The sequence below is a fragment of the Cygnus olor genome, chromosome 7 (genome assembly GCF_009769625.2).
Source record: "Cygnus olor isolate bCygOlo1 chromosome 7, bCygOlo1.pri.v2, whole genome shotgun sequence".
In the NCBI taxonomy this organism is placed as follows: Eukaryota; Metazoa; Chordata; class Aves; order Anseriformes; family Anatidae; genus Cygnus; species Cygnus olor.
The window spans coordinates 7,672,171-7,696,302 of NC_049175.1; the positions used below are offsets into that span (position 1 = coordinate 7,672,171).

A 24,132-nucleotide genomic window follows, 5' to 3' on the forward strand; every position below is an offset into this window, starting at 1 on the left:
GAATAAGTCAATAACTCCAGTAAAATATTTAGTGAAGTAATAATTTGCAGTGTTGAAATGGGTTTATTAAATCAGGGTTCAATGTGAGCTGGTACACTGATGAAGCTAACTTAATGTATATAGTTCTGTGAAAAATTGCCACAAGTATTCTATCCAAAACAAATCTTTTGAACATCAATATGTTTATCAAAGAAAAACAGGAATTGAACATTAACCTCTTCTGCCTTTCTACTGTTTGTTGTTAGTCTTAGCTCACAAATGAACTAACACTGGAAAGGCGAAGGAAGGTTGGCTAACCTGTTCTGTAATGATAAAAGCTTGCTTCATTTTTCAGCAGTTTCAATAAGCAAGTTAACATCCAACTTGTTTTTTTCATCCTAGTCTGCTTTTTTATTTCCAGTGAAGTTTGTATGAAATTGTGTATGTCCACATTAGTTGAAGATGATTGCCTCAGGTTGGAAATACATAATGGAAAGTTGAAGTTAAAAATGTGGAACTCTGGCATTTGAAAACTTCATAAACTTTCCTGTCAAATACATGCTCAAATGAAGATGAGGTTCAGCTTGCCTTCAGGCTTGTTTAAATTTACCATGATGGCAAAAATGTTCTTGAGCATTCTGTTCTGTACTTTACAACTTAACTTTCGATTACCTGTGTATAATTTTAGTGTTTGGAGAGGTACTGATAGTAAGTTCAAATACTTTCAACCCTTGACAGTTATGGAGATTATTTCCATGTCAGGAGAATAGCCTGGTCATTTTTTTGAGTTCTTGATAACCTTGTAGGTCCTGGGGAGGTCTGATGGTGGTCATGGTCTTTAACAGGGAAAAAAGGTAGCAGGAATTGCTGTTTCCAGGAAACAAACAACTTAAATGTATGAGTTTTGAGGGACTTGAATCATAGAGATGACAGCAAAAAGCCATCTTAATCAGGCTATGAATACATTTGTCTTGCTCCATCTCACGTGAAAAGAGTAACATAGTTCTTGGTGTTGGAAAAATATTTCACAAATTAAAATAAGTTTTTTTTATTTCTTAGATCAACGTGACTACTGTGAGGGAATACTTACCTGAAGGGGATTTCTCAATAATGACTGAAATGCTTAAAAAATTTCTCAGTTTTATGAATCTTACTGTAAGTAATACATATATATATATATATATATATATATATACACCCATCAAATTAAATATATATTTGTGTAATTGTGTTATTTGCTAATAACCCATGCCTTTTTAGAAGTTTTTACTATTTCCGTATGTCTTTAGAAGAGCTTAAGGTGATTATCTGTGTTTTTAAGTATTGAAGACCTGTTTATATGATATTTTTGTAGTAAATAAAAGGAAGCTACCCTGATTCCATTTGAATGCTACTGTTCAGGAAAATACTGTGAATCTTCTTCCTGATCCTAATTATTTTTACTGATAAGTAATTCTAAACCCTAAAATTCTGAAATGAGCATAGCTCTCAGTATTTTAGAGGTAATATTACAATTGCTTATTTGTTACTTCTTTCTCTTATATTTTTCAGTGTGCTGTTGGAACAACAGGCCAGAAATCTATCTCTCGGGTGATTGAATACTTGGAACACTGCTAGATACTTAACTTCCGCTGCAGGCACTCTAATGCTGGAGCTACCCTTAGACAAAAGAAGAAGTCATGAAAGAAGTCCTTGAAGGATATACCAAGAGCATTCATCTGTGTCATTCGTGTTCGGATTTTTAAGGCTACCTGGTCTCTTAACCATGCATTCAGCATTTTCTAAAAGACAGTTACTACATCAATCTGCAACTATCAAAAATGAGGGGAAAAAGGTTCTGAGGAAAGTAAATAAAGAAACCATGCTGTTTATGATGCAGTGCAGTATTTAAATATTTTTGGCAGGGTTTACCCTCCCTATCTTTTTTCTTGCTTTGTTCGTGACAAGTTTCAAGGAAAAAAACTTGCTGCTGATAGTGCAACTGCTGTTTACTGTTGAGCCACTGTTTCATGCCAGCCAGGTGCAAAGGCAGCTTAGCTACTGAGGTATCAAATGTTCTAATAAAGAAGTTCTGGACAGCAGCACCGCTCCTATTTGAGTTTAATTTGCTCTTGCTTTTTTATTACTAGATTATTCCAAAATCATAAAATATAAATTTTTAAATACTTTTGTGATTTTAACTACTGTCTATATTTAAAATTTGTTGGAATCCAAAGAGGCGAGGATTGGATAGTTTATTTTTTATACTGTTTTGATTGAAATTAGGTTGTTGAACTATTTCTCAGTTCTAAAACTGTCATGGCCCATGTACTGTAAACTGATAGACCATAACACTTTGTAGTTCCAAGAAACATGCAAACCCATAGACACATAAAGCCATTTGAGAGAGGGAGTGTTATCCGCAAAATAAATAGCAATTGTAAAAAACAAAAAATTGTACCGTTTAAAAAAAAAGAAAATGATTAAATCCCAGGTTAGTTTACACTTCTAATGAGCAAAACCTTTGAAATGCTGTTTTAATTTGTTTCAAGGAACCGCTCAAGATGTATTTTATAATGCTCAATACAAAGAATTTGGATGTTATAGGGGGAAGAATTTTAAAGAAGCTAAAACACCAATGGGGATTAATGTTTCCAGCTGACATAATCTTTCTATTTCATTCTTCTGTAGTATGACAAAGTTTAAATGCATACAACACAAAGCCTTAAATTGCTGATATAGCTAAGATTTTGTTCAGTCTGAGGTCTAGTTCATAGCAAAGCATTGTGTTTGAAGACTTAAATGGAACAAAAAATCCCAGAAGTTACATGACTTTGTTTTTTAAAAAACAATAAAAAAACCTTCTTGCACTCGTTATTCAGACCAACAGAATTGGTAATTATTTTTATTAAGCTGGTCTTGAATATTTGCAGACTGTTCTGAGATCTGCTTCATTGACATTTTTAAATACCTGTATGGGTAGTTACATCATGTTATTCCATTGAATTTGTAAAACTTGAAGCCATAAAAATATTAGTTCTATGTATAATGAGGGGGAAATAACAGGAAATCTAACCTGCTTTTAGATCTTGTGTTATCTCCATGTATAAAGTTACAAACTCGTGCTTTTGTATCAGTGCCAGCTGTAAATTTTTTACATACAGTGGCTGCCTTCTATGTCTTCCTATTTTTGATAATGCAGATTGTTGGGAATTCTGTAAGGAAGTAACTGATTAGCAGCAAAAATCCAATGTTGGTCATACTTTTTTGCGTTTTCTCTCATCACCTTCTAAAACTTAGTGTATCAGTGTAACTTAGAAAAGTTTTTGAGGTTGTATTCCCCTTTGTTTAAAAACTAAACAAAAACAGCTCAGTATTGAGAAACAAAAGCTGTATGTAAATCATCTCTATCAGGAGGAAATTGAGTATTTTGTCCATCTAGTCTTCTGATTTTAGAGATTTTCAATTATAGTGGGATTTCAAAATGATTATATAGTTTCTGTAGAGTGATGGCAAGAGACAATACAGATGTGATGTTGGGGGGAAAAGCAGGGACAACTACCTTTCTTTGTTACACTGGTAATTGTTTGGGAATTGATTTACCTCAGTGTTTAACAGTTTTTTTAAATGTAACTAATTGTCAAGCACTGACAAATGCAGATCTTTTTTTTTGAGGGTGGGGGGAGAAATCACCCTGTGAACTGCAGTGCATTTTTGTGTGTTAGACCCTCAAATAACTCTGCATTAAAGGGTACTTGAGGCCAACTTGCAAATTAAAGTTTTAAAGTAACTTTTTTTCCATTGTAAATATTTGTGTAAATACTCTCAATTGGAAATTAGAACAAGTAGAGTACTTTTCTGAATCCAATCCTATTTTTATTTTATACAGTATTTCTCAGCTGTGATCTTTGGAGCAAAAGCCAACGGCAGGAAAAATAGTTTGTACCAGTTTCATGAAGTATGTCTTTGGGTTTTTGTAAATAATTTTAACTCAAATAAAATTGCTACTTTCAATACATATCTTGTCTTTTAACATGTAATAAAGCACTCCCCTGAGTGACTGCAGAAAGAAGGCAGTGTCAGGTAAATTTTCAAAAGAAAAACATAATATAAAAAGAGGCCTAAAGGTAGTGCTGTATTTTGCATTGGTGTTTTGGGACAAGAGAATTAAGTGCCTGGACCCCAAGTTGATCGAACCAACTAGGGCTTGACATTTTTTGGAGGTGTACTGAATCTCTTGATACATTTTTGGAGTTCTCCACACAAGTTGCTATTGATCTTAAAGCTGAAGGGGCAGGTGACAGTTCTGAAGAGCTGTAGTTGAAATAAAAATGTGTAAAAGCATAGGGGAAATGGGGCAGTTCATGTTATGGTGATCCTTTTTACATTATGAAGAATGTTAATAGCTGCTTTCTTCAGCAGAAAAAAATGAGAAAATTAAATTGTGTTGTTCTTTTTGTTAATAGGAATGATGCTTTAATTGATTCATGATGATTTTTTTCCATGTAATTTTCTTAATTGATCCAACTATGATACAGGTACAATATGCAGAAAGTCATCAGCTATAATAAGGACAATTGAAACTGCCGTGTCATCTAATTGCCACTCTAACAAGCATCAGCATAATGGAATTTTATTTCTGTGCTGTGAAGGGGTCCTTCTGGAGTTTGAAACATGGAGCAGTATGTTACTAGTATGTGGCACTGTTAAAGGCAGATACAGTTTTATGTAGGCAGGTGTTTTCTATGAAATTCATAACATGCAGTAAAAGAAATATTTCCCCTAGGCTATTTTGTCAGTAGCTATGTAATGGAAGCATTATTTGTGGGTTCTTTGAGATGACATCAGCATCTTCAGATTAATAGGACAATTGTGAAGCTTCTGTAGATGATTTGGGAGTCAGCCTTTCACATAGATTATTTCATTTTCAGACTGTTTTGAAAAGTAGGATTTCTGCATAATAACAAAGTAGTCTGGCATGATCTGTATAGCACTGATTTATCAGAAGCTTTATGTAAAAGCAGGTGATAGCGTTGGAGATGATTTCTCAAGCTGGCCTAATGGAGTTGGTTTTCTGCTGTCAGCAGATTGAGTCTCTGAGCGGGAAGACTGGACAGCAATCACAAAGGTATAAAAGCTTTCTTCTTACCATGGAGTGGAGCATCTGTGCCAAGTGTGCAGCTGGAATAGTGCAGTTCTAGGGAACTGTTATCGCTGTATGGCCACTTCTGGGTGGACAAAGATGCTGGTGGGAATTACCGGTTTTTTGTTCTAACTTTTCTGTAACAGGACGTTCTAACAGGCATTCTTGGTGTTGACCGTGTTGGTAGGCTCAAATGCCTCACTGAACTAATGGAGAGATGTTTCTGGTGTCCAATGCACTAGCAAGTATTCTGTTTTCCCTCATTTTCCCTTTCTGGATATCAGTAATTTCTTCTTTGGGTATGTGGAAGTCACAGCATATTTAGGTAGCTGGGACTGTTACCAGGCCTGCCTATGTGGCCTTCTCAGTAGAGTTCTTCAGTAGAGTTCTTTTTCTTCCTTAATGCGCTTCCTTGTTCAAGCAGCAAAAAAAGTGTACTTGAGTTCAAAAGGTAAAGGAACTTAAGTTGTTGCCATTCTTTTCTATCAAGCACTTATTTATATGGTGGTTTTAGTTTTGTGATTTTTTTTTTAAGACTCAGATTGGAATTTGTCCTGAATCTCCTTGCCAAATGTTTTCAAAACCAGGTCAATGTAATTCTTGCTGCTGCTGTTTCTCGTCCGATGTGTAATACTTTAATTTGCCTCTGGATAAAGGACACTACTAGATTCTTTTAGCTACGTGGAACAGAAGCCATTCATACATGTCCTTTTTTTTACCTGCCCTTCAGGTCCCCTGTCTAAGGGACTCTAGTTTATTAAGACATTAGCAGCACCAGTAGGTGCAGATAGTCTTACTGTAAATAAAAGTGAAACCATTATAAATAATGGAACTGCTTGAAGTACTTTTCCAAAAGGTAGATTGATTTACTAATGCCACAAGGATCTTCATTCCAGCTGTGAAAACTGACCTCGATCTGCAGCTATAGTGAAGTCTCAGGTTGCCACGCTTGGTATGGTAGCTGTTAGTGACAACAGACCCTGCCTGGAGATGCAGGGGATGTTGTAAGGTGTCTTGGAAAAGGCAGACTCACTGGGAGGAAAGAACTACACTAGAGAGAGTGCCTTAAATATGAAAGACACATTTGTATCTTTCACCTCTTTTTGTCCAAACTGTACTTCCAAGTCTCTTAACCCCCATCTTCTGGTACTACGCGTTGAACCTCTGTTTCATCAGCTTACAAGTAAAAGCCAAAGAATTTCTTGAAATGTGTTCTTGAAAGCTAGGTTACTAAGTAATAAAAAGAGTTGTGAAGATGTTAGTACCTAATTCCTTTTATATCCAGTATATACCTTAAAATTCTAACCTTGCTTAGGTAGTCCAAAGATATCTAGAAGATTCATTGCTGGATAAACATTAATAGTAGGGTAAACTCCCGCAGTGTAAAACTTGGTGATACAGAGTAGATGACTGATGCATTTTGGAGTAAACGGAAGAGCAGCAGGGATTTTATTTAGATTTGCTGTTCAGTATTGGAATTCTTAATCAGTTTCCTGTTTTATAACAGAAGATTTAGTTGTCTGCATTTATTTTCCCAAAAGCAGGGGAGAAAGAGTGTTAACCTAGAGCATGGAACGGATTAAATGGTTCTCATTCCAGCTGTAAAGATGACTATGTGATTGCATCCTAGTATGACAGTTCAGTGTTGGTCAGGTGAGTGAGTTGGTGTGATTGTTTTTTTACTCTTTTGCCGGAACTTTATAGCTCTGTCACTTGACCTCCTTAAGGGGATTAAATGTGTTCTTTACATTGAAAATAAAGACACTGAAAAGAGGATGCTCTACTGGGAAAAAGTTTGAGTCAAAGATGCACTAAAGACTTCATGTTTAAGTGTGGAGATGGTTATTTGTCACCTGAAGAAATATTTCTGTTAAAAGACCTGAAGCAGACTTCATCAGGTTCTTAACTTGCATTTTCTTTTCCTTCAGTTTCACTGATGTTTAATGAATCTAATAGAAACTAAAATGAGAAAAGTTACAAGGGCTATGATTTGAAGGAAAAAAAACGAAACAAAACACAAATACATAAACTAGAAATAGTTTAGTTCTTTCCAGCCATTGATAGACATGAAAGTGTTAATTTTGCTATGATAAATGTCCTAGTGACAGTTCCTGCTGTTTGGGTTCCTTCTCCATTACAGTATTTGTATCTGGTAGGAAGCCTACAATGTAGTTAAAGTAGTCTAAATTCAGAAGTCAAGCAAGCCCTGCTGAAAAACATATGGGAATGTATGTATGTTTGTAGATAAACCCATCCACTCATCCCTCCCTATGTATTTTTCTGTTACTGCAGAACTAATGCATAAAAATCAAAGTGAAGAGTGTTTCTGCAGAAATATGAATGAGAAAAAAGAAATAAGTTGCTTTTGTATCAAATGAGTCCATTCAAAAGCTATACATACTCATATATTCTTGGAATGATCCCAAAGTTCTACAACTTCTGTTTTACAGATGTGGTGTTGGGCCGTTGTCCCACGAGTTTGGCTCTTGGTAACATTTCTGGGGCAAAGTTTTTAAAATATCCAGCCTGCATTGTTTTCCAGTCAGCTGTTTAATTTATAGTTAGTATCTGAATGGAATGTAAGTACAAACCATAAGGAAAAACTTGCAATGAGATTACCTTGTGTCACAGCTTTACTCTTAGGCATGGATTTAGATTCAAAATGTTGATCTTCAGGTTACTGAGCCTCAAACTTAACAAGTAGTTGATTAATGTATTACATAAAATTGTGTAGCATTGGTGTCATTTTGCTGGCTTGTATCAAAGTTTTGTCTTAAGGAGTTTTAGGGCAAAGCTTGCTTATCCAATTAAAAAGGTCATATTGCTTTTCCAGTTTCAAGTGCTAAAATGAAATCAGACTCTAGTGGCAGAAACAGAGCATCATAACTAAATAGAATTGTATGCTAAATAGAAGTGATGCAATTGTTGTTTGTAGTCTCCTTTGTCCTAGCTATTTTTATAACCTGGCAGTATATTTAGTTTTACTATTAAAAATTTAATGTTCCCAATGGAAAAATCAGATTGGAATTTGTGTGCTGCATATAGTCACTTCATATACATCTGATTTTAAACTGGAGCCTTATCTCACAATATTCTTTTTCCTTCATTTTTTCCTTCAATCCTTCAGATTACAATGAGATTCTTATTGAGGATCCTGGGGGATGGGGGGAATAGCTATTTTATGCCAGACAATCATAAAAATTTCTTCTTTCCTCTTTAGGTGTAGGTTATACTGGTTCTCGAAGAATGATTTCAAATGAGACAAAACAGTATTATACAAGACTTCATATGTCAGTTATGTATTCCTGTAGAACATCACTTAAAACTGCTGGGACAAAATAGTACTCTAGAATGATTTGCTAGTCTATTATATATCCAATTTAAGACTGTAAATAACTTCTCTTTAGAGAGGACTAAATCCATTTATGTTCCTCAGAAGAGGATATAAATATACAGCTATCCTATTGTTGTCATCCCATGTTAAGATGCTTATACAAAGATTAAACATACTGCAACTGTAGTTTTGCTTAACACCTGTGGTTAGCCTTCAGATTCTCAGTAAGGAGAACGGGTTCGTGCTGCACAAGATGTAGTTTCAGCTTTTTAAAATCTTATGAAAATCACTTAATGTGCCACGGTATTTAAATTTTGCGCTAGCTGGGACCAAACAAAGTGGTTCTTGAACTACAGCTACCTATGTAATTCTACCCTTGTCTGTGAGGATTTTCACTAGATATGATTTTCAAAATGCTGAATTAAATGTCTGAATGTTCTCTTAAGCTAAGTTCAGTCTACACCTTTTCCTGTGAGAAACACTTATCAAATGCTCAATATATGTGTAGTTCTCAGCAAGACTGAAAAACCTCCTGAATCAGTGTAGTGTGAGCATGAGGTCAGACCCAGGGGAGGCTGGCTGGGAGAGGTCCATGTGGCCAAGCCTATGCACTTGAAGAAATCCACTGAGCAGCAGGGGCATGATGCCAAATACATCAGAAGAAATCAGCATGTTTACGCAGATTTTGCTGAGGTCAGTAGAAGTGGCCGGGTTGGACTCTAGCCTAGGAGCTCAAGCTGTTCACAAAGGAAAAGATGGAGTGGGAGAAGGTTCTCGATCGGGCTGCTTCTGTTGAACACCATCTTCTGCTGGTACTGGAACCCCCCTGTGCTTCCTAGGCCTGAATGCAACCCCCTCTGTGTTAAGCGGAGCCATTGCTAGCATCCTTCCAGGGAGAGGAGCACTCAGCACCACTGGAATGTACTTTATCCCAGGTCTAGCAAAATAATAATAATAAATTGCATGTTGGAAATGTTGCAGCAAGGAGAGCCAAAGAAGCTCTAAACCCAGATTTTACTTAACTACTTTCATACATGAGATTCCACTTAAACATTGTATGTGGCTTGACTTTCCAAATAGGACTTGTGCTTTTAGAGAGGTGGAGATGATCTTCCTTTCATACAGGATTTTAGGAATATATGTATGATTAGGATATCAGGAAGAGCAGGACTGTTCTGCACAGCCTTAGTCACTGGCTTGGTGGTTGATGTTTCCTCAACACCACCCACTTATTTCAGGAGTACGTTAAATTTTCAATGTCCTGAAGATGAAGTGAGAATTCTAGACACTCAGATTTATGAAAGGAAATAATGTTAGCATGCTACTGCTAAAGCTTGTTGGCCATCCTTAACAGAGACAGATAGTGGGGACAGAAGACTTAACTAACAATCTTTCCATGGAGATGAAATTAGAGCTAGAGAATTGAGGTAGAAGACCGGCTATGTAAACTCTATCAGAAGGTGGATCAACATCTGGGCCTGGCATATGGTTGCACAGCAGTTCTGTTCTGAAGTGTCAAGTATTTCTTGTAAGAACAAGATGGCACTGAGAGCTATTGGGCTCCAAATGGGCTAGCAATCAGCTGGCAAGTGCCCTTCGCTTCCTGAATGAGTTTTCAGTAGTAGCTCACGCTGTCTAGAATGGGGTTGCTATTTCACAGCATGTTGCAAAACATATCACCTACAAACACTTGCGTTGAAGACTGCATGCACTACTGCATCACTAACAACTTGGCTGCAATGTTGAGAATTTAACAAGATACAGCAAAGGTCAATATTCTGCCTTAATTTGGTGGTACGTGTACATCTGCAAACATGATGGAAGGTTCCAGAACCAGACTGGGAATAGGTTGCCAAGTGCTTTCTTGAGAAACAGCTTTGCTGTCTTCCATTGACTGCTGTTGGAAATCATGATACACAGCTGAGATCTCTTTACATCACCCTCTATACCTCTTCCACCATCTCTTTTTGACATCACCACTTAAAGATTTTATAAGAAAAAAGTCCTTGATTGCAGAAGTGTCTAAGACTTGCCTTTCGGTGTGAGGAATGGACTTTTATTCTCTTCTCTCCTTGTTTCAGGGAAAGAAAAAAATTCTCTTGATCCAATCCTCAAGATTCTTCTAAAATGGCTTCTGTTTCAGGACATGGATGCTGACTTCCATCAGTCTAAAGTCCCAATTGCTTCTTGGTTTATGGCCCGGATTTCCAGTGCCAGTTTCACAGAAATACTGAGCATACTGAAATTGATCAATCCTGAATTTGCACAGTGCAGTAAGGACCGGCAGTGACCAGTCTGCAGAGTACCAGGGAGAAGTAGTAGAAAATGGGAGGCTGTTTACTCAGGAATGAACTCACTAGCTGATAAATGCAAAGCAATACACATAAGGAAAAATAGCTCCATATTTACAGGAAGTTAGATGGTAAATTAGCTGTTGCCAGCAGTACAAAAAGTCTCAGACTATTCAATTTCAGCATAAGGCAAAAAGACAAGTAAAACATTAGGCATTATTAGGAAACAAATTGAAGAAAAAAAGGAGCCATCTTCATCTCACAGAATGTATCTATGATGTTGCCTCGCTTTGAATACAGCATAAATTTTGGAAGAGAGCAGGAGAGGCAGAAACAAAAAGCAGCCTCTTTATTTTCTGTTCTTCTGCTTTATACCCTGAACAGTTAGCCTTTTGCAACAGGCAGAAGAGGTTCAGTCCAGAATTCTTCAGCTCAAAGCAGAAACAATGAGCGGAGGTATCTGTCAGGGAACAACAAATGCAAATACACTGTGGAAAATGTAACTCAGAAATGACTGTTTCTCCCAAGAGCTCTCCTGTGCTCTTCCTCCCAAGAGCAAGTTCAGTGCAATCACTAAGCAGTAGAATATAAAAATAAGCAAAAGGAAGTGTATTTTAGCATAGCACAGAATTAAACTGTGGAACTTGGTACCTACCCCACAATACTGGGAACTGTTCACTCTGAACTTGTTGCTACTTAGCACTAGCTTTTGTACGTAAGGCAGCTAAAAGTCACTGAATTGGGGGGGGGGGGAGTAGCGGCAGGTCTCCCTGGTATCTACAGCAGTTGGACTCTCCTTTCAAATCTGCAGCAGACCCCCCCTCCTTACTGTGCCTCTAGTCTGTGGTAGCACATATGCTCTCCAGTGTGCGCATGCAGCAGGAGCGGCTTTATTTGGAGCCTAATTCATTGGTTACCCAGCAGTGCCCCAGATGCTATGTTTCAGGATTAGCTGGGCTTAAAGAGTCATGTCCCTGGATGACAATCCTAGAGTGACAAACTGGCCTGACCCTGGAACCCGCTTCCCCAGGGGGCAGGGAGGGGGTTTCCACCCCTACTGCCAGGGAAGGATTTCCTCGCACATGCTTGGAAGGTGGCAGAGGTCTCTTTCCATTTCTGTTTCCCATGCCCTTGGTATTTGTTTTCCAGGGCTCACTGTTACAGAGCTCACATTTATTCCCTCCTTGCATCTCTTCTACCACTAATTTCCCTTCACCTCCCCGCTATCTTCCAGCCCACATATGCCTATCAAGCCTATTATAAATAATCTGTATTCTTTTCAAAAACTGAGTCCAATCTGAATAATCTGTTGCACTCAAATTTCATTTCCAAAAATACTAAAATACCATGTCGAGACAGCTATGCCAGCAGATCTCACTCACATTTCAACCCTAGATTGGTTTCCAGCTTCTGAGGGCTGGAGATGGATTCAGTTCATTTGTCAGACATATCCCTTAAGCTGTACAGGTCACATGAAACCAGGCTGGCGAGAAACCTCCTTACCCAGGCTTTCTGCTGGTCATTGCCTGGTACATCACACATGCCTTTCAGGGGAGCTCAGCTCTTTCTTTAACGCTGTTCTTGCTGTGGCTTCCTGAGCATGACAGGGAAGAGGCTGTGAGATGGGTGCCCAGCTACAGCGATCCCTGCAGGGGCAGCCGAAGCTGCAGGCACGCTGCTCTGTGCCTTACAAAATGCTGGTGTGAGGGCAGCCTGCGTGCTGAGAGTTGCAGCTGTTAAGCACCCGTGAAGTGGCAATGCTGAGGCCAACATCTGTCACACACTACTCGTTCTGGGTCCATCCGAGGAAGTGTGAGGGTTTTCGCATAGCTAGGAAAGTCAGCCTTTAAACAGGACTCCTCAGACTTAATTGCATATGGAAGTGATGCTAATTCAGAGAGCATCTAGCAGGAATGTATACTGCACTGGCGTCAGTCCTGCTCTGTGTTAATTATTAAGGAGTGGTATTTTTAGTTCGCACTTGCAATAGATTCCACATGTCTGCGAATCTTTGCAATGTCGAGTATTTAATTAATGATAACCTTTATTTTTAAGGTCCTATTGCAAACAATAGAGATGTTCTCTTTGAGGAATGTTTGATTTCTCTGCTGCTCCTTCCCTGCTGGGAAGGCTAGACAATTGTATGAGTTTTAGCTATGCATTTTAACATTACAGAGAGCCAAGTCTGACCAGGATATAAACATAAATCCATAGAAGGGGAGAGGGAGAAAAGGTTGATTTACAAGAATATGGAGCTTCTTCCAAAGAACTGTATAAATATCTTAATTACAACAAATAATCTGCTATTTGTCCAATAAGGGATGTATACTTTTTAAAATAAGTAAATTAACTTTTAATTGCAACACCTGCAAAAAACCTTTCATACAAAAAAGATAATCCTTAAATAGTTGGCAGCTCTTAGTATCACTTGCCTAAATCCGTAGACTAATTTGCATGTAAGACCACATTACCATGACAACTTTTATATCTTGCTAAATTCTCTTCTTACTACTATTTTTTTTTTTTCAGTACTTTCTTCAAGAAAAGTAATCTGTAGCTTGGAATCCCCTCCAAACACAAGGACCTTCATTCTGCAGCTCTGAGTGCACTTTGAGTACTACTACGATAACGTAATGTAATAAGAGGCTTAAAGCATGTTACTCTCAAAACTTTGTTTATGAGCAAAGAGGAAACGTATATAAAGCCAAGAAATTATTGTTAGTATAATTGAAATCTTGACAGTATAATCTAAGAATCATTATTAGTCCTGATCTAATTATTACAGAAAGGAAAACCAAACAAAAAACCTTACCAATGTCTCAATACAGTAAAAAACAAACAAACAACTTCTACATAGAAACGTCTCAATGATAATACAGTTAAAAATATTATACTCACAGTTCCTGGCACCTTCCCTTTTTCTTGGTGCTGTGTTCACCCTTTCACTGCTTCTATGGGTCCTCAGGTTAGGGGCTTCAGTCTGGTGCTAGGTGGGTTCAGGCCACTCACCAGCATCTGGGGTCTTTTGCTGGGATTAATAGGGTGGTGGCGGCTGCTTCTTTATCACTCTGCAATTCACTTGGGTCCTGTTTATGTTTACCAGCATGCTTTTACACCTCGCTCTTTCATCATTGGTTTGCAAAGCCATGTGGTAACCAACTTTACTGTATATATTTTACATATTTACATACATATTTGGATTTTTCTTTCTTTCTTTCTTTTTTGTTATGCATAAAAAGTGGCTTTGGCTAGCTTCAGGTCAAATGGAAAAAAGTGGTGATTTCTTTATAGCTGTTCGGTCTCTGGTGGCCAACCTCTGCCTCACCTTTGTGCCTGTATTCCTCCACACCACATCCTGTCTCTGCTTGTCAAGACCTCTGCCATGGTCCCTGGCCTGTACTGGCTGCATGGTACATCGTTACCTAGGGTGCAAGTATCTTGTTCTGCACAAAACAGTAGCCTGTTACTCCTAGCTGTATAGAACTAGGGTGGTACTGCACAGGAGTAAGAAAATGCAGAAAAATTATCTATGGCCACATGGCCAGAGGAGAAAAATGCTGTTGCAGCTAAACCAGTTGGAAAGCAAACTGCTGGCAGGTCAGCACACACTCAGCCCAAACAAAGCCTCAGCTGTGAGGCAATTGCAAACTCAATGCAAGGCCTGTGCCCTATTACTGACGGTGGTGGTCTGAGCCTGAGCTGCAGGTCACAGGCCTGCAACCCTCACAGCAGCAGAATGCAGCAAGTGTTACGGCACGTCCTGCTGCTGCGGGGCTGTGCTCCAGCTGCAGTCCCAGCAGTACCAGGGTAAGGCTCAACAGGTGCACAGCACCAACATGGGATCTTTACTGCCCAGGCAGGAAGAGGACCTGGCCTGCCGCTAAGGTTTTGCTCCACGTTGGCTGGGCAGGCGCTCAAATGGAAAAATAGCTTAGTGGTGAGATCAGCCTGTTCAACCCAGGGAACTGAGAAGAGCAGCTCATTATAAAAATAGCAGGCGAAATGAGGCAATTCCTCTGCCTGTCAAAGAATGGGGTAAAGCTTCTCAGGCTCTGCTCCGCGTGTTTTGTTAGGTTGGGTTACCTCTGTCCTACAAGAGTAAAAATTGTTGGCAGAGGAAATGCTGCGTTCACAAGTATCAAGTGCCAAGCTTTTAAAACTTAATGCTACATGGCAAGCATGCTTTGTTTTTATAAAAAGGCTGCCGAACCAGCCCCAGTTTCAGCCTGAGATTTTAGATGCTGTCTTCCCTATTTTCAGGACTAGGGACTGGTTTTTGCTGGAAGCACAACGAGGCTCGGAGTCTTTCAGTGCTGCTGCTAATAAACGCGTTCCCTGAGCCGGGATGGGCAGCAACCAGGGTTGCCGAGCCTCCTGCTCGGAGGCGGAGAGACCGGCGGTGCTTTGGGCTCGGCCGGGGGGCTCCCGGGTGCCTCAGGGCAAGACGTCCTCGGCGGCTCCGTGCCCGGGGCAGCCTCCCCTCAGCGGGCGGCGCGCTGCGGCAGTTGGACCACGCGCGGCAGCTGAGGCGGGAAAGAGGTGGGCGCTGAGCCCTGACAGGAATCCCCCCGCACAGCACCTCAGGGAGGGCTGAGAGGTAGCGCGGCGGCCGCGTTCGTGCCGCCTGGGTTCGTTTTGTCGCCGCTGCCCCTCATCCCCCCGCTGCCACGGCGGGACTCGGGGGGATGTTGTCCCGTGGTGTGAGGTGCCCCCAGAGCCCCCACGCGGCGCCCGGCGGCCGGCCCTGACCGCTGACAGTCAGCCCTGACGGGGCTGAGGCGCCTCTGCCTCAGGCGCTGCCTGGCGCCTGCCAACGCCCGCTGCGACGCTAGGGCCGAGACTCTGGGTTTGGGCACAGGGGACGGGTCCCCGAAGGCACACGGGGAGGAAGGGGCTCCCCGGCCCCGCTTCTTCGCCTGCCTGCCGGCTCCCGGGGCGTCCCCTGAGGCGGTCCCCTGAGGCGGTCCCCTGAGGTGGTCCCCTGAAGGCTTCGCCAGCCCAGCCGCTCCGCGGCGTTTGTTTGCCACCAGGGGGCGGCACGCCGAAATTTTCGCTCTGTCAGTGTTTGGGGCATACTAACTGCAGCTACGGAATTTCACGTGGAAAAGTTTTTCCTCTCATGGCAGAGTGACTTGTTAAAATGGAAACTTTGTGGAAAATAGACCGTGTCATCAGTGTTTGGCGCCACACATTTACTTCTCCCCGCCCTGTACCACACAGTTCTTTCACCCCCGTTGCTGTCCTGTATGCTCATGACCTGCTTTCATTCTATGCAATGGGTATTTCCACAAGCAAAATATTTCAAGAGCATATTCTAATTTGAAAAATAAATTTGAAAAAGAAAAACAAACAAAAAAAAAAGAACTGGACTTCTGTACAGTGCCATATGCTCAATGTGCATTCAGGAGTCCAAATGGTGGCTGAGGATGACACGTGTTGAGGGGTAGCCTGTGGAAGGATCAGCGTGACATTGGAAAAGGTAGATGTGGAAAGTTAGGTGTGAACAGCAATGATTTGCTGTATGTTGGAAACTGATGTAATCTAGTTGGTGCTGATGACAAACAGATCCGATTTTGAGTGACCAACATAAACACTGATATTTCTGTGAAGATTAGAAAAGAAGCTCTGCAGTGTGGGGTGATGGTGTTTGTTTTTTGCAAGAACAGACATCTTAACTTGTCCCAGGCAAGTAGCAGAGTGTGTGACTGCTTACCTTCCTTTGCAGCCAGAACAGAGTAAAGGATGCATGCACCTTGACTGCCTTCAACTGTGGCACGTTGTCACAAAGTGTTGCCATCTCACTTCAGGAATAAAAATATTTATTTTTTTGTGGTCTTGGTCTGTGTTTTTTGTATTCGTTGTCTATGTTTGTACCCTTTGCAGTAAGTAGGAAAGCTTCTTTAGGCAGAAGGCTTCCTTTCTGTAAGCAAAATAGAGCAGCTCTTTATTATGATGTTTTGTTTAAGCCTAAAAGTAATTCACCATTTTCTTCAACAAAATTGTTGAATCACAAACTGAACAAAAGGGACAACTACATTGTGTTATCTTTTGCTTGCCTTTTTTTTTTTTTTTCCCCAAGGCGCCACTGTATTGCTGATTTAAGACTCTAGTGGAATATAGATTAATAGAAAAGGATCGCTCTTGCTGTAGTACTCCTTCCTCAGTTCTGGAAGCTTAGAAGGTTTTTGACTTCTTAAGGAGTTTCACTGCCAAAAGCACTTTCTAATTTCTATGGTTAGATAAATACTAAGATGGAATACATAGCTTGTTTTGTGTTTTGTTCCTGACCCTGTCCATTACAGAGAATGAAAAGGACTGAAAGTGGTTCCTTGTTAAAATCTAGGCATGCAGTTTCTATTTTAAAACTCAAGTGGATGGGATTTTTTTATACTACACTACTGCTGACTTGTCTCTGGTTATACATAGTTCTTTGCCCTCTGTCCAAGCTGTTTTTAACTCCCCTGTTCTGTTTTAAAGAAAAGTGAATTGAAAAAGAAACATGCTTATAATTCAGTATTTTTTAACCTCGATGGAGATGAAAATTGAAGTTGCTCTTGAGGGAAGAATAGTAGATGAACCAGAACTATTTAATAGTATCATAGTCATAATTCATGCTGGTCACATCTTATTATAGAAGTACAAATTGTACTGTTCTTGAAAATTCAATGTTGTTTTTTTTTCCCCATCTAAAACAGGGATTCGATGTCTTCGTTTTCTATAAAGAACTTGGTGTCTTCATTGATTTCACAGTACGAAATCTTCAAGCAAAACCTGACTTCTCTAAGGAGTGTGAGGTAAATGTTAGCTTGATAGCAGTTATTAAAAGCTGAGTTTTTTTTTTTTTTTCCCTGCTGAGTCACTTTTTATCCTGTATGTTTCTAGGTAATAAGTAGCTCGTTACTAACGTTTTATATGTACTTAGAAGTATAGGGAGGTTTGTGTGTATGCTACATTTGAGAAATTCACTTGCACCTAAGCCAAGTTCCTAATGATTATATTTAATCATTATGATCATGGGCCCATCCAAGTTAATGTGAACTGTAGTTAGACACTGCCTAGTGACAGAACTTCAGCATCCTCTTGAATTCAACAGGATTTTCTCTGCTAGTGAAAACACAAAGAAAAAAAAAAAGGAGGAAGTCATCCTCTTGCAGATCCATGTGTGCTAGTACTGCTTGCAGCTGCTCGTAGTTGCTCCCCAGGTATAATTTCTTGCCATCAGGTCTTGTTACCTGTTGACAGCCAACTGAGCAGTACCTGCACAACCCTAGTTCTGCTTCAGTCAGATGTCAGATCTCTGTGGCTTCAACAAGTTGAACTGCTGATTTTGCCAGCTCTGCCTACCATAGCTAAGGTACTGGAGGTACGATCATCTCCTTGTTTTTAACTGATGTAATTATGCTGTCAAAATGTTAATGTGTAAACCAAGCTGCAGTGTGTTTGCAACACTAGTGTGAACTTGGCTGTTCTAACACTTCCTTCTAATTACAATTTGCATATTGCAATTATTTCAGCTGAAGAGGATTAATAAGGTGAGAGTTGCTTCTGTCCTTGGAACTAAAGGGCATGGCTCCACCTACCACCAGCTCCAGAGCTGTCTCAGAGGCTCTCCTTGTGGCAGAAGAACATGGAGAGCCTTGTTAGGGCAGAGGCCCTACAGCCTCTCAGCCTGGGTGGAGGTGTGTATGGCTGTGAGGAGTGTGGTGGCAGGGGAGACTGTGGCTGGTGAAAGAACCGGTACTATATGGACCCTTTTGATGGAAGCAGTACAGTTAATTTGCTGCTTTCTTACCTAGCTACAAAGATCCCACCCAAAACTAACAAGGCCCCTACAGCAGATTATATTAATGATGACATTCCAAAATCTGTATTTTAGCATTTCGGAAAATTTGATGCAGTACAATGCATGAGACAAATACTTCATCACGCTTGTAGCAGTCATCAAAGTGGTTCTGTAGGAGTGGGAAGGGAGGGAAGAGGTAAATTCTTGCCCCGACAAGCTTTACAATTTCTTTTGAGACGTGTAGAGCACAGCAGAAAGAGGAACCAGACGTTTTTCTGTGACAGCCACAGATTCTGAAATGAGAAACAGCATGTAGGAAAATTCAGCCAGTAAAAGACTAGAATATCTAGCCACTGTAGAAAGCTTTTAAGTCTTTCAATGCTATGTCTTCATAACTGAAGTGTTACTATGCATGGATGTTGTTTAGGAGGGATGTAGCTCGAATAATTTTTCACTTTGATGACCTGGACTGATGTTCTGCAACATCAGAATGCTGGAGTAGGGAGCATTGGTTTTGATTCCTTTTTGCTTAGTTCAAAAATCTGCAAAAGCTTTATGTTGTTAAGTGACTCAAGATTGCTGGTGTCTGTTAGTGTTAAGTTCTACAGGAGACTTACTTCTCATTTCCTAAGCCCCTCTAAATTTTCAGTGCTTTTTTTTTTTTTTTCTAAATCCTTGGTTTAGATCTTTATCACAGCTTAGCTGAGGAACATCAGTGATTTTTACTTGCATTAGTACATGACCATCAACTTCACCTCTAAATAGAGTTATTCTGTTGAAAATAAAAGCTTCAGTCTTTCCAAACATATGCCAACCCAAAAATGCCATATCCAGCTTTTGTGATTAAAATGAATGACAATTTCCTTTTTCACAGCAAAGTCACTGAGAAATATCTGAAAATGCACATTTCCTTTAGGATAAATACAGTGTGGCCTACAGGTCAGGGAACACAGCCCCGTGGGTCAGGGGCAGGGGAGTGTGCTGTGCTTGTGGGGTTGGACAGCTCCTCACTGCTGCGCTGTGCTTTTCACCTTCCCCATGCAGCGCTGCTCCTGGGGAAGTCAGGCACATGTTTACTAGGGAGATCTATTGGAGCAAGAATGAGGGTGGTGCAGAGGCATTTGTCTATGTCTCTCCCTCTCTTACTTTTCACCTCATGCCCCTGAATGGCCAGCTCCAGAGCATAAAAACAAGTGGTTGTTGTAACAGACAAAACAAGCCACAGAAACAATGCCTAATGAACAAGCTCATTGGTAACCTGTTCGTTTGGAGCAGACATTGCAAGAGTAATTGGCAAAGGAGCGTGAAGCAGAACCAGCTGGCGGGGAGCCCTGTGATGTCCTGCCCCATGGCCCTTTCTTTCTTGCTTGAGAGAAAATGTGGTAACCTGCATTCACAGCCTTGAAATTAATCCCATTTGACACTATTCCACAAAAAAAAACAAACAAACAAGAGGCACGCCACTTTCCACTTTGATTAATCTGATGTGAATCAGCTGTAAAGACAACCCCTCCCATTATGCCTTGCCTTTCCACATGCTCTTGAATAGAAATTAGCACAAGGCTGTCAGGACCTTCAACTGGTTCTGAAATCTAGGTAGGTAGGAAGGGGCTGTGACAGCTCAATTTGCTTTGCTTATTCAATTGATAGACCATCAAAGGAATGAAAAAGTTGCAAGAGATCAAAAGGAGCTGTTATTGTCCTCGCTGTCCTCTGATGGGTTTCAGATTTTCACAAGAACAAAGTGTCCGTTCCTGTGCAGAGGGAAAGACTCTTTTCCATAACCGAAACACATTTTGTCCAGGCCTGTCCTCCTCTTCCTCAGACCCTTCCTGAAGCAGGTGTGTTGTATTCATGGACATTTTTTCTTGGGTACAGATATGTTATATATATCCATGCTACCTTTAAGGACGGACACCAGCCTCACGTTGATTTCCTCTCCACATTGAAACATAAAAGCAAAGGTTGAAATGAAAAACTTTGTGCCAGTCAATGGGCTGAGAAGGGGCAGAGCTTTTCTTACAGAGCTCCCTGGCACTAATGGTTTTAGCTTGAGAAAATGAGGTGTGTGCTGTTATACAGTCTGTCTCGAGTCCTCTCTAATACCGTATGAACCCATTAAGCATTGAGCTGAATCATCTCAAAGACCATGTTTCTGTAAATTCTGTGGAAATGGATGGCTGAATAAAGCGGAGATTCCACTTTTCTGGTTGTTTTCAAGAGGGCAATAACATATTCTGAGCTACTTAATTTGAAAACTCAATGTACCTTTGAATCAGCCCTTCTAATAACTTTTATGTTTTCATTGTCGATTTCTCCAACTCTCAGAATCCTTGGAAATTTTAGTTAGTTTTTATTTCTTTTTTTTTTTTTCTTTTTTTTTCTTTTTTTTTCCCCATAATCTGTTTTGCATGGCTATTGTATAATACAATTCTTTAGTGTTTTCAATTAAAAAAATGAGAATAGCATGAGTAAAAATACAGCAAACCACCATTGAAACACACTCCTAAATTAGAGATAGCCTTGCAACACAAGAAAATACTAAAGAGTGAAAAGAAAATGATCAGATTAGGAGGGGAAGTTTTGCTTTAGTGTTATTGCACTGAGTATTAGCAGTGAGACTCTCACAGCACAATTGTCAGTGGAAAATAGCATTTTTAAGGTAAGGTTGTAGAAAGCTTAAAGACAAACTTCACATCTGCAGCGAAGTGAGAAGAAATGATGTCATGTTAAGGAAAAGGATCTCAGGCCCTGCTATATCTGACATTAAAATAAATAATAACTGTAGTGACCGAAACTTGATTAATTTCTGAGAAGGAGAAAGAAAGAAGAGATGGATTATTTTATGCTGTAGCACTTTAATCCAGTTCTTCCAGCAGTAGAAAAATGGTGATTCTTTATGTCTTCAGCAGAAGTGATAAGAAGCATGTGTCTGCTAGATTTCAGTCAATTCTCATTAGCTCCACTCCCATTACAGTCTCAGAAAGGTAGGGCTTGGGAAAAGGCAGTGTTTTTGTTTCCTATTGCTTTTGGCAAGGTCTCAGAATTACAGATTAAAAATAAGGAAATGCATTGTATTAAACATGAAATAACAGCAATTTGCACACTGTAAGGAAGAAAGCTGAAAAGATGTTAATAAGCATTATTTATCTCTGAACAGTGCACTGCTGCCTTTGTATGGCTAAGCTGGAAAACTGCATATATGAGTAATTTATTGTTCAAAACAGCTTTAAATAACCACAAAATTCCACCATGATCCTTGCTACTTCCTGTCATCACTGAATGTGTTGCAATCCCAGTCGTATTCTGCACTGTGTGAGGGTGAAGCAGGCTCGGGTTGCTAACATCCCCCGTCCCCAAGTCTGTAAACAGAGTTCTTGCTTTCATAGCCTTACCACTTGAACTTACAGAATTTTTGTGAAATCAGCATATTCCTGCTTGTCAGACAGTGCTTTTTAGTGTGAATTTAACTCAACTTCTGAAGAGCCAATAATACTTGAAAGCATTCCAATTTACATTGTAACTTATGCTTAGATGATAATTCAGTCTAGAAATCTATGGAATAATTTGGTTACATGAAAACAAATATCATGCCCTGAATGGCAGTCCCTTAAAATCAGTGGGAGGCTTTTCTGATTGACTTCTGCAGATCTTGAGTCTGACCATTATTTGCTGTCTCTCTGAGCAAAAGGTTTCAGGCAATTTCTCACGCGTTCACATCCGTGTAAGGTTCAGTATGCCTCTGCTGGATGGTTGTATTGATGGGGCATGACTCAGCTCTGCCTCAGCATTCTTATACTCAGTGTTATAGGCTGGACCTTTTTCCGAGTATAGGCAGGGCTGGTAGTACTTGTACCCGTTTCTGTTACAAAAATGGCTTATGGCTTATTTGGCTTATAGCACAAATAAAGCATACACAGCTTTATAAAAATAAAAGCACAGCATACAAAGCACAAATAAAATAGAAATTTTTCATTTTAGTGATATTTTTTTTTTCCAGAATACAATCATGGGGGGATATATAATGTTAGTCCCTTATTTTGGAGCAGGTACTTAGTATGCAGTAGCAATGATGCTTCATGTCAGGGAAAACTCTTCTACTCTGTACGCACCTTTGAATAAATGTCAAACTATTTAAACACTGGAGTTTATATATGTTCAGCAAAGACTGGCTAGAGCTTAACAGCTAAAATTTCTACCCATACAGAGGCTTAGACAGTGAATTAGCTAGTGAACAATGAATTCATACCCCAGCTCATTTTGCCCTTGTATCCTGTGTAATCAAGCCCTAGGTCTGTTGTAAATCATGCTGCTTATGAAAAGAGAGGTCAGAAAATCAAGGTGTAATAGAAAAAATAAACAAATGGGAATCTCTAAACAGTTTTATGAAATATGTTATGTCTGTTGTCACAGAACATTTTATTGCTAGATATTGCTATAGCATTAGGAAACAATTGAAAATCAACATTGAAATCAGATCTAATTCCTACCCAATGTTTTTTGTACATGTTCTTTTATATTTTGGACTTGAATAGTATCTGGCCATTTTCAAAATGAGGATTATTTGGTTGGTGGTTTTCTTAAGATAATGTTTTCCTTTCTCGTGTAGGTGACTAATGAAATTTGTGTGCTTGTTTTAAATCTCTCTGAGCAACTTTGTAATATTTTTTGTGTTTTGACAAAAGCTGTTTCTTGGCATAAAGCCAAGAAGGAATAGCACTCATTGAAATAACCATATCTATCACGTTGCATCATTAAGAGAACAGGCTGATGAATGTGTCATTCTAACAACAGACAGTTATATAGAAAAATTGATGTTGACCTTTTATCACTTTTGGTGACCCAACCTTCTTTTAGGAAAATGGGTAGGTGCAATTTCTCTTTCAAGAAAGATTTATTGTCACATAGACCGCAGGCTGGGAAAATGTGAACCAGTCTATTGCTATTTATTCCCTGGTCAGCTTTGATCCTTAGGCCACTCTATATAGGCTTCGTTATACCTGTCCCCGCCAGATATTCATTATAGGGTTTATTTTTCCATCACAGTCTTTCTGAAACTGTGATAATGACTTTATTTTAACTGTATTAATATCTTCGGAACATACAAGTTTAGAATGTTCAAGTGTGTAACTCAGGGTGATTTCAGAAGAGCAATTAAGTTTGCAATTGTGTTTTGGAAGACAGGATCATTATGTACCTTTTTCTTGTACTGTAGTAAGTAAATCTGTGACACAAATACTCATTTCCATGTCAAAACTATATTGCGAGTGACATTGGAGTTACATTTAAATCCGAGTAGCTTTTATTGCTGAATTTCAAATCTTACATCTTGGCTTTGATATCAGGCTCTTGAGAATTACTTTGAGTATTCTGTGAAAAGTTAACCAGTAGCCTGAATTCCTGAAACTACCCCAACTTTGTCTTTTTCAGACTTTTAATGGTGGAATTGTCTATAGCTGCTAAACCATTATTTATATAGAATAAGTGACTCTCCAAGTTCTGTTACATTTTGTTCTTTTTATTGACACACTAATTACTGGAGCTAGCATATAGTGAAAACTGTACTCTGCTCCTGCCCTCATCTGTAATCTGGAAGATAATAAGGTACCCTTAAACGCTTTTC

At 39.6% G+C, this 24,132-nt stretch overlaps 2 protein-coding genes across 2 annotated transcripts in view; both read left to right on the plus strand.

The window, feature by feature from the left end:
- WAPL (WAPL cohesin release factor) overlaps window positions 1–3,974 on the plus strand; it is a 71,563-nt gene extending 67,589 nt beyond the window's left edge. The window contains 2 exon segments of the mRNA XM_040563330.1: window positions 1,039–1,134; window positions 1,531–3,974. Coding sequence (XP_040419264.1) covers window positions 1,039–1,134; window positions 1,531–1,596 — 162 coding nt within the window. The 3' untranslated portion in view covers window positions 1,597–3,974.
- Window positions 3,975–17,280: 13,306 nt separating this feature from the next.
- The window catches only part of GRID1 (glutamate ionotropic receptor delta type subunit 1), a 597,690-nt gene continuing 590,838 nt past the window's right edge, over window positions 17,281–24,132 (plus strand). The window contains exon 1 of the mRNA XM_040563453.1: window positions 17,281–17,520. The gene's annotated coding sequence lies outside the window, so the exon portion shown is untranslated. The remainder of the gene's footprint in view (window positions 17,521–24,132) is intronic.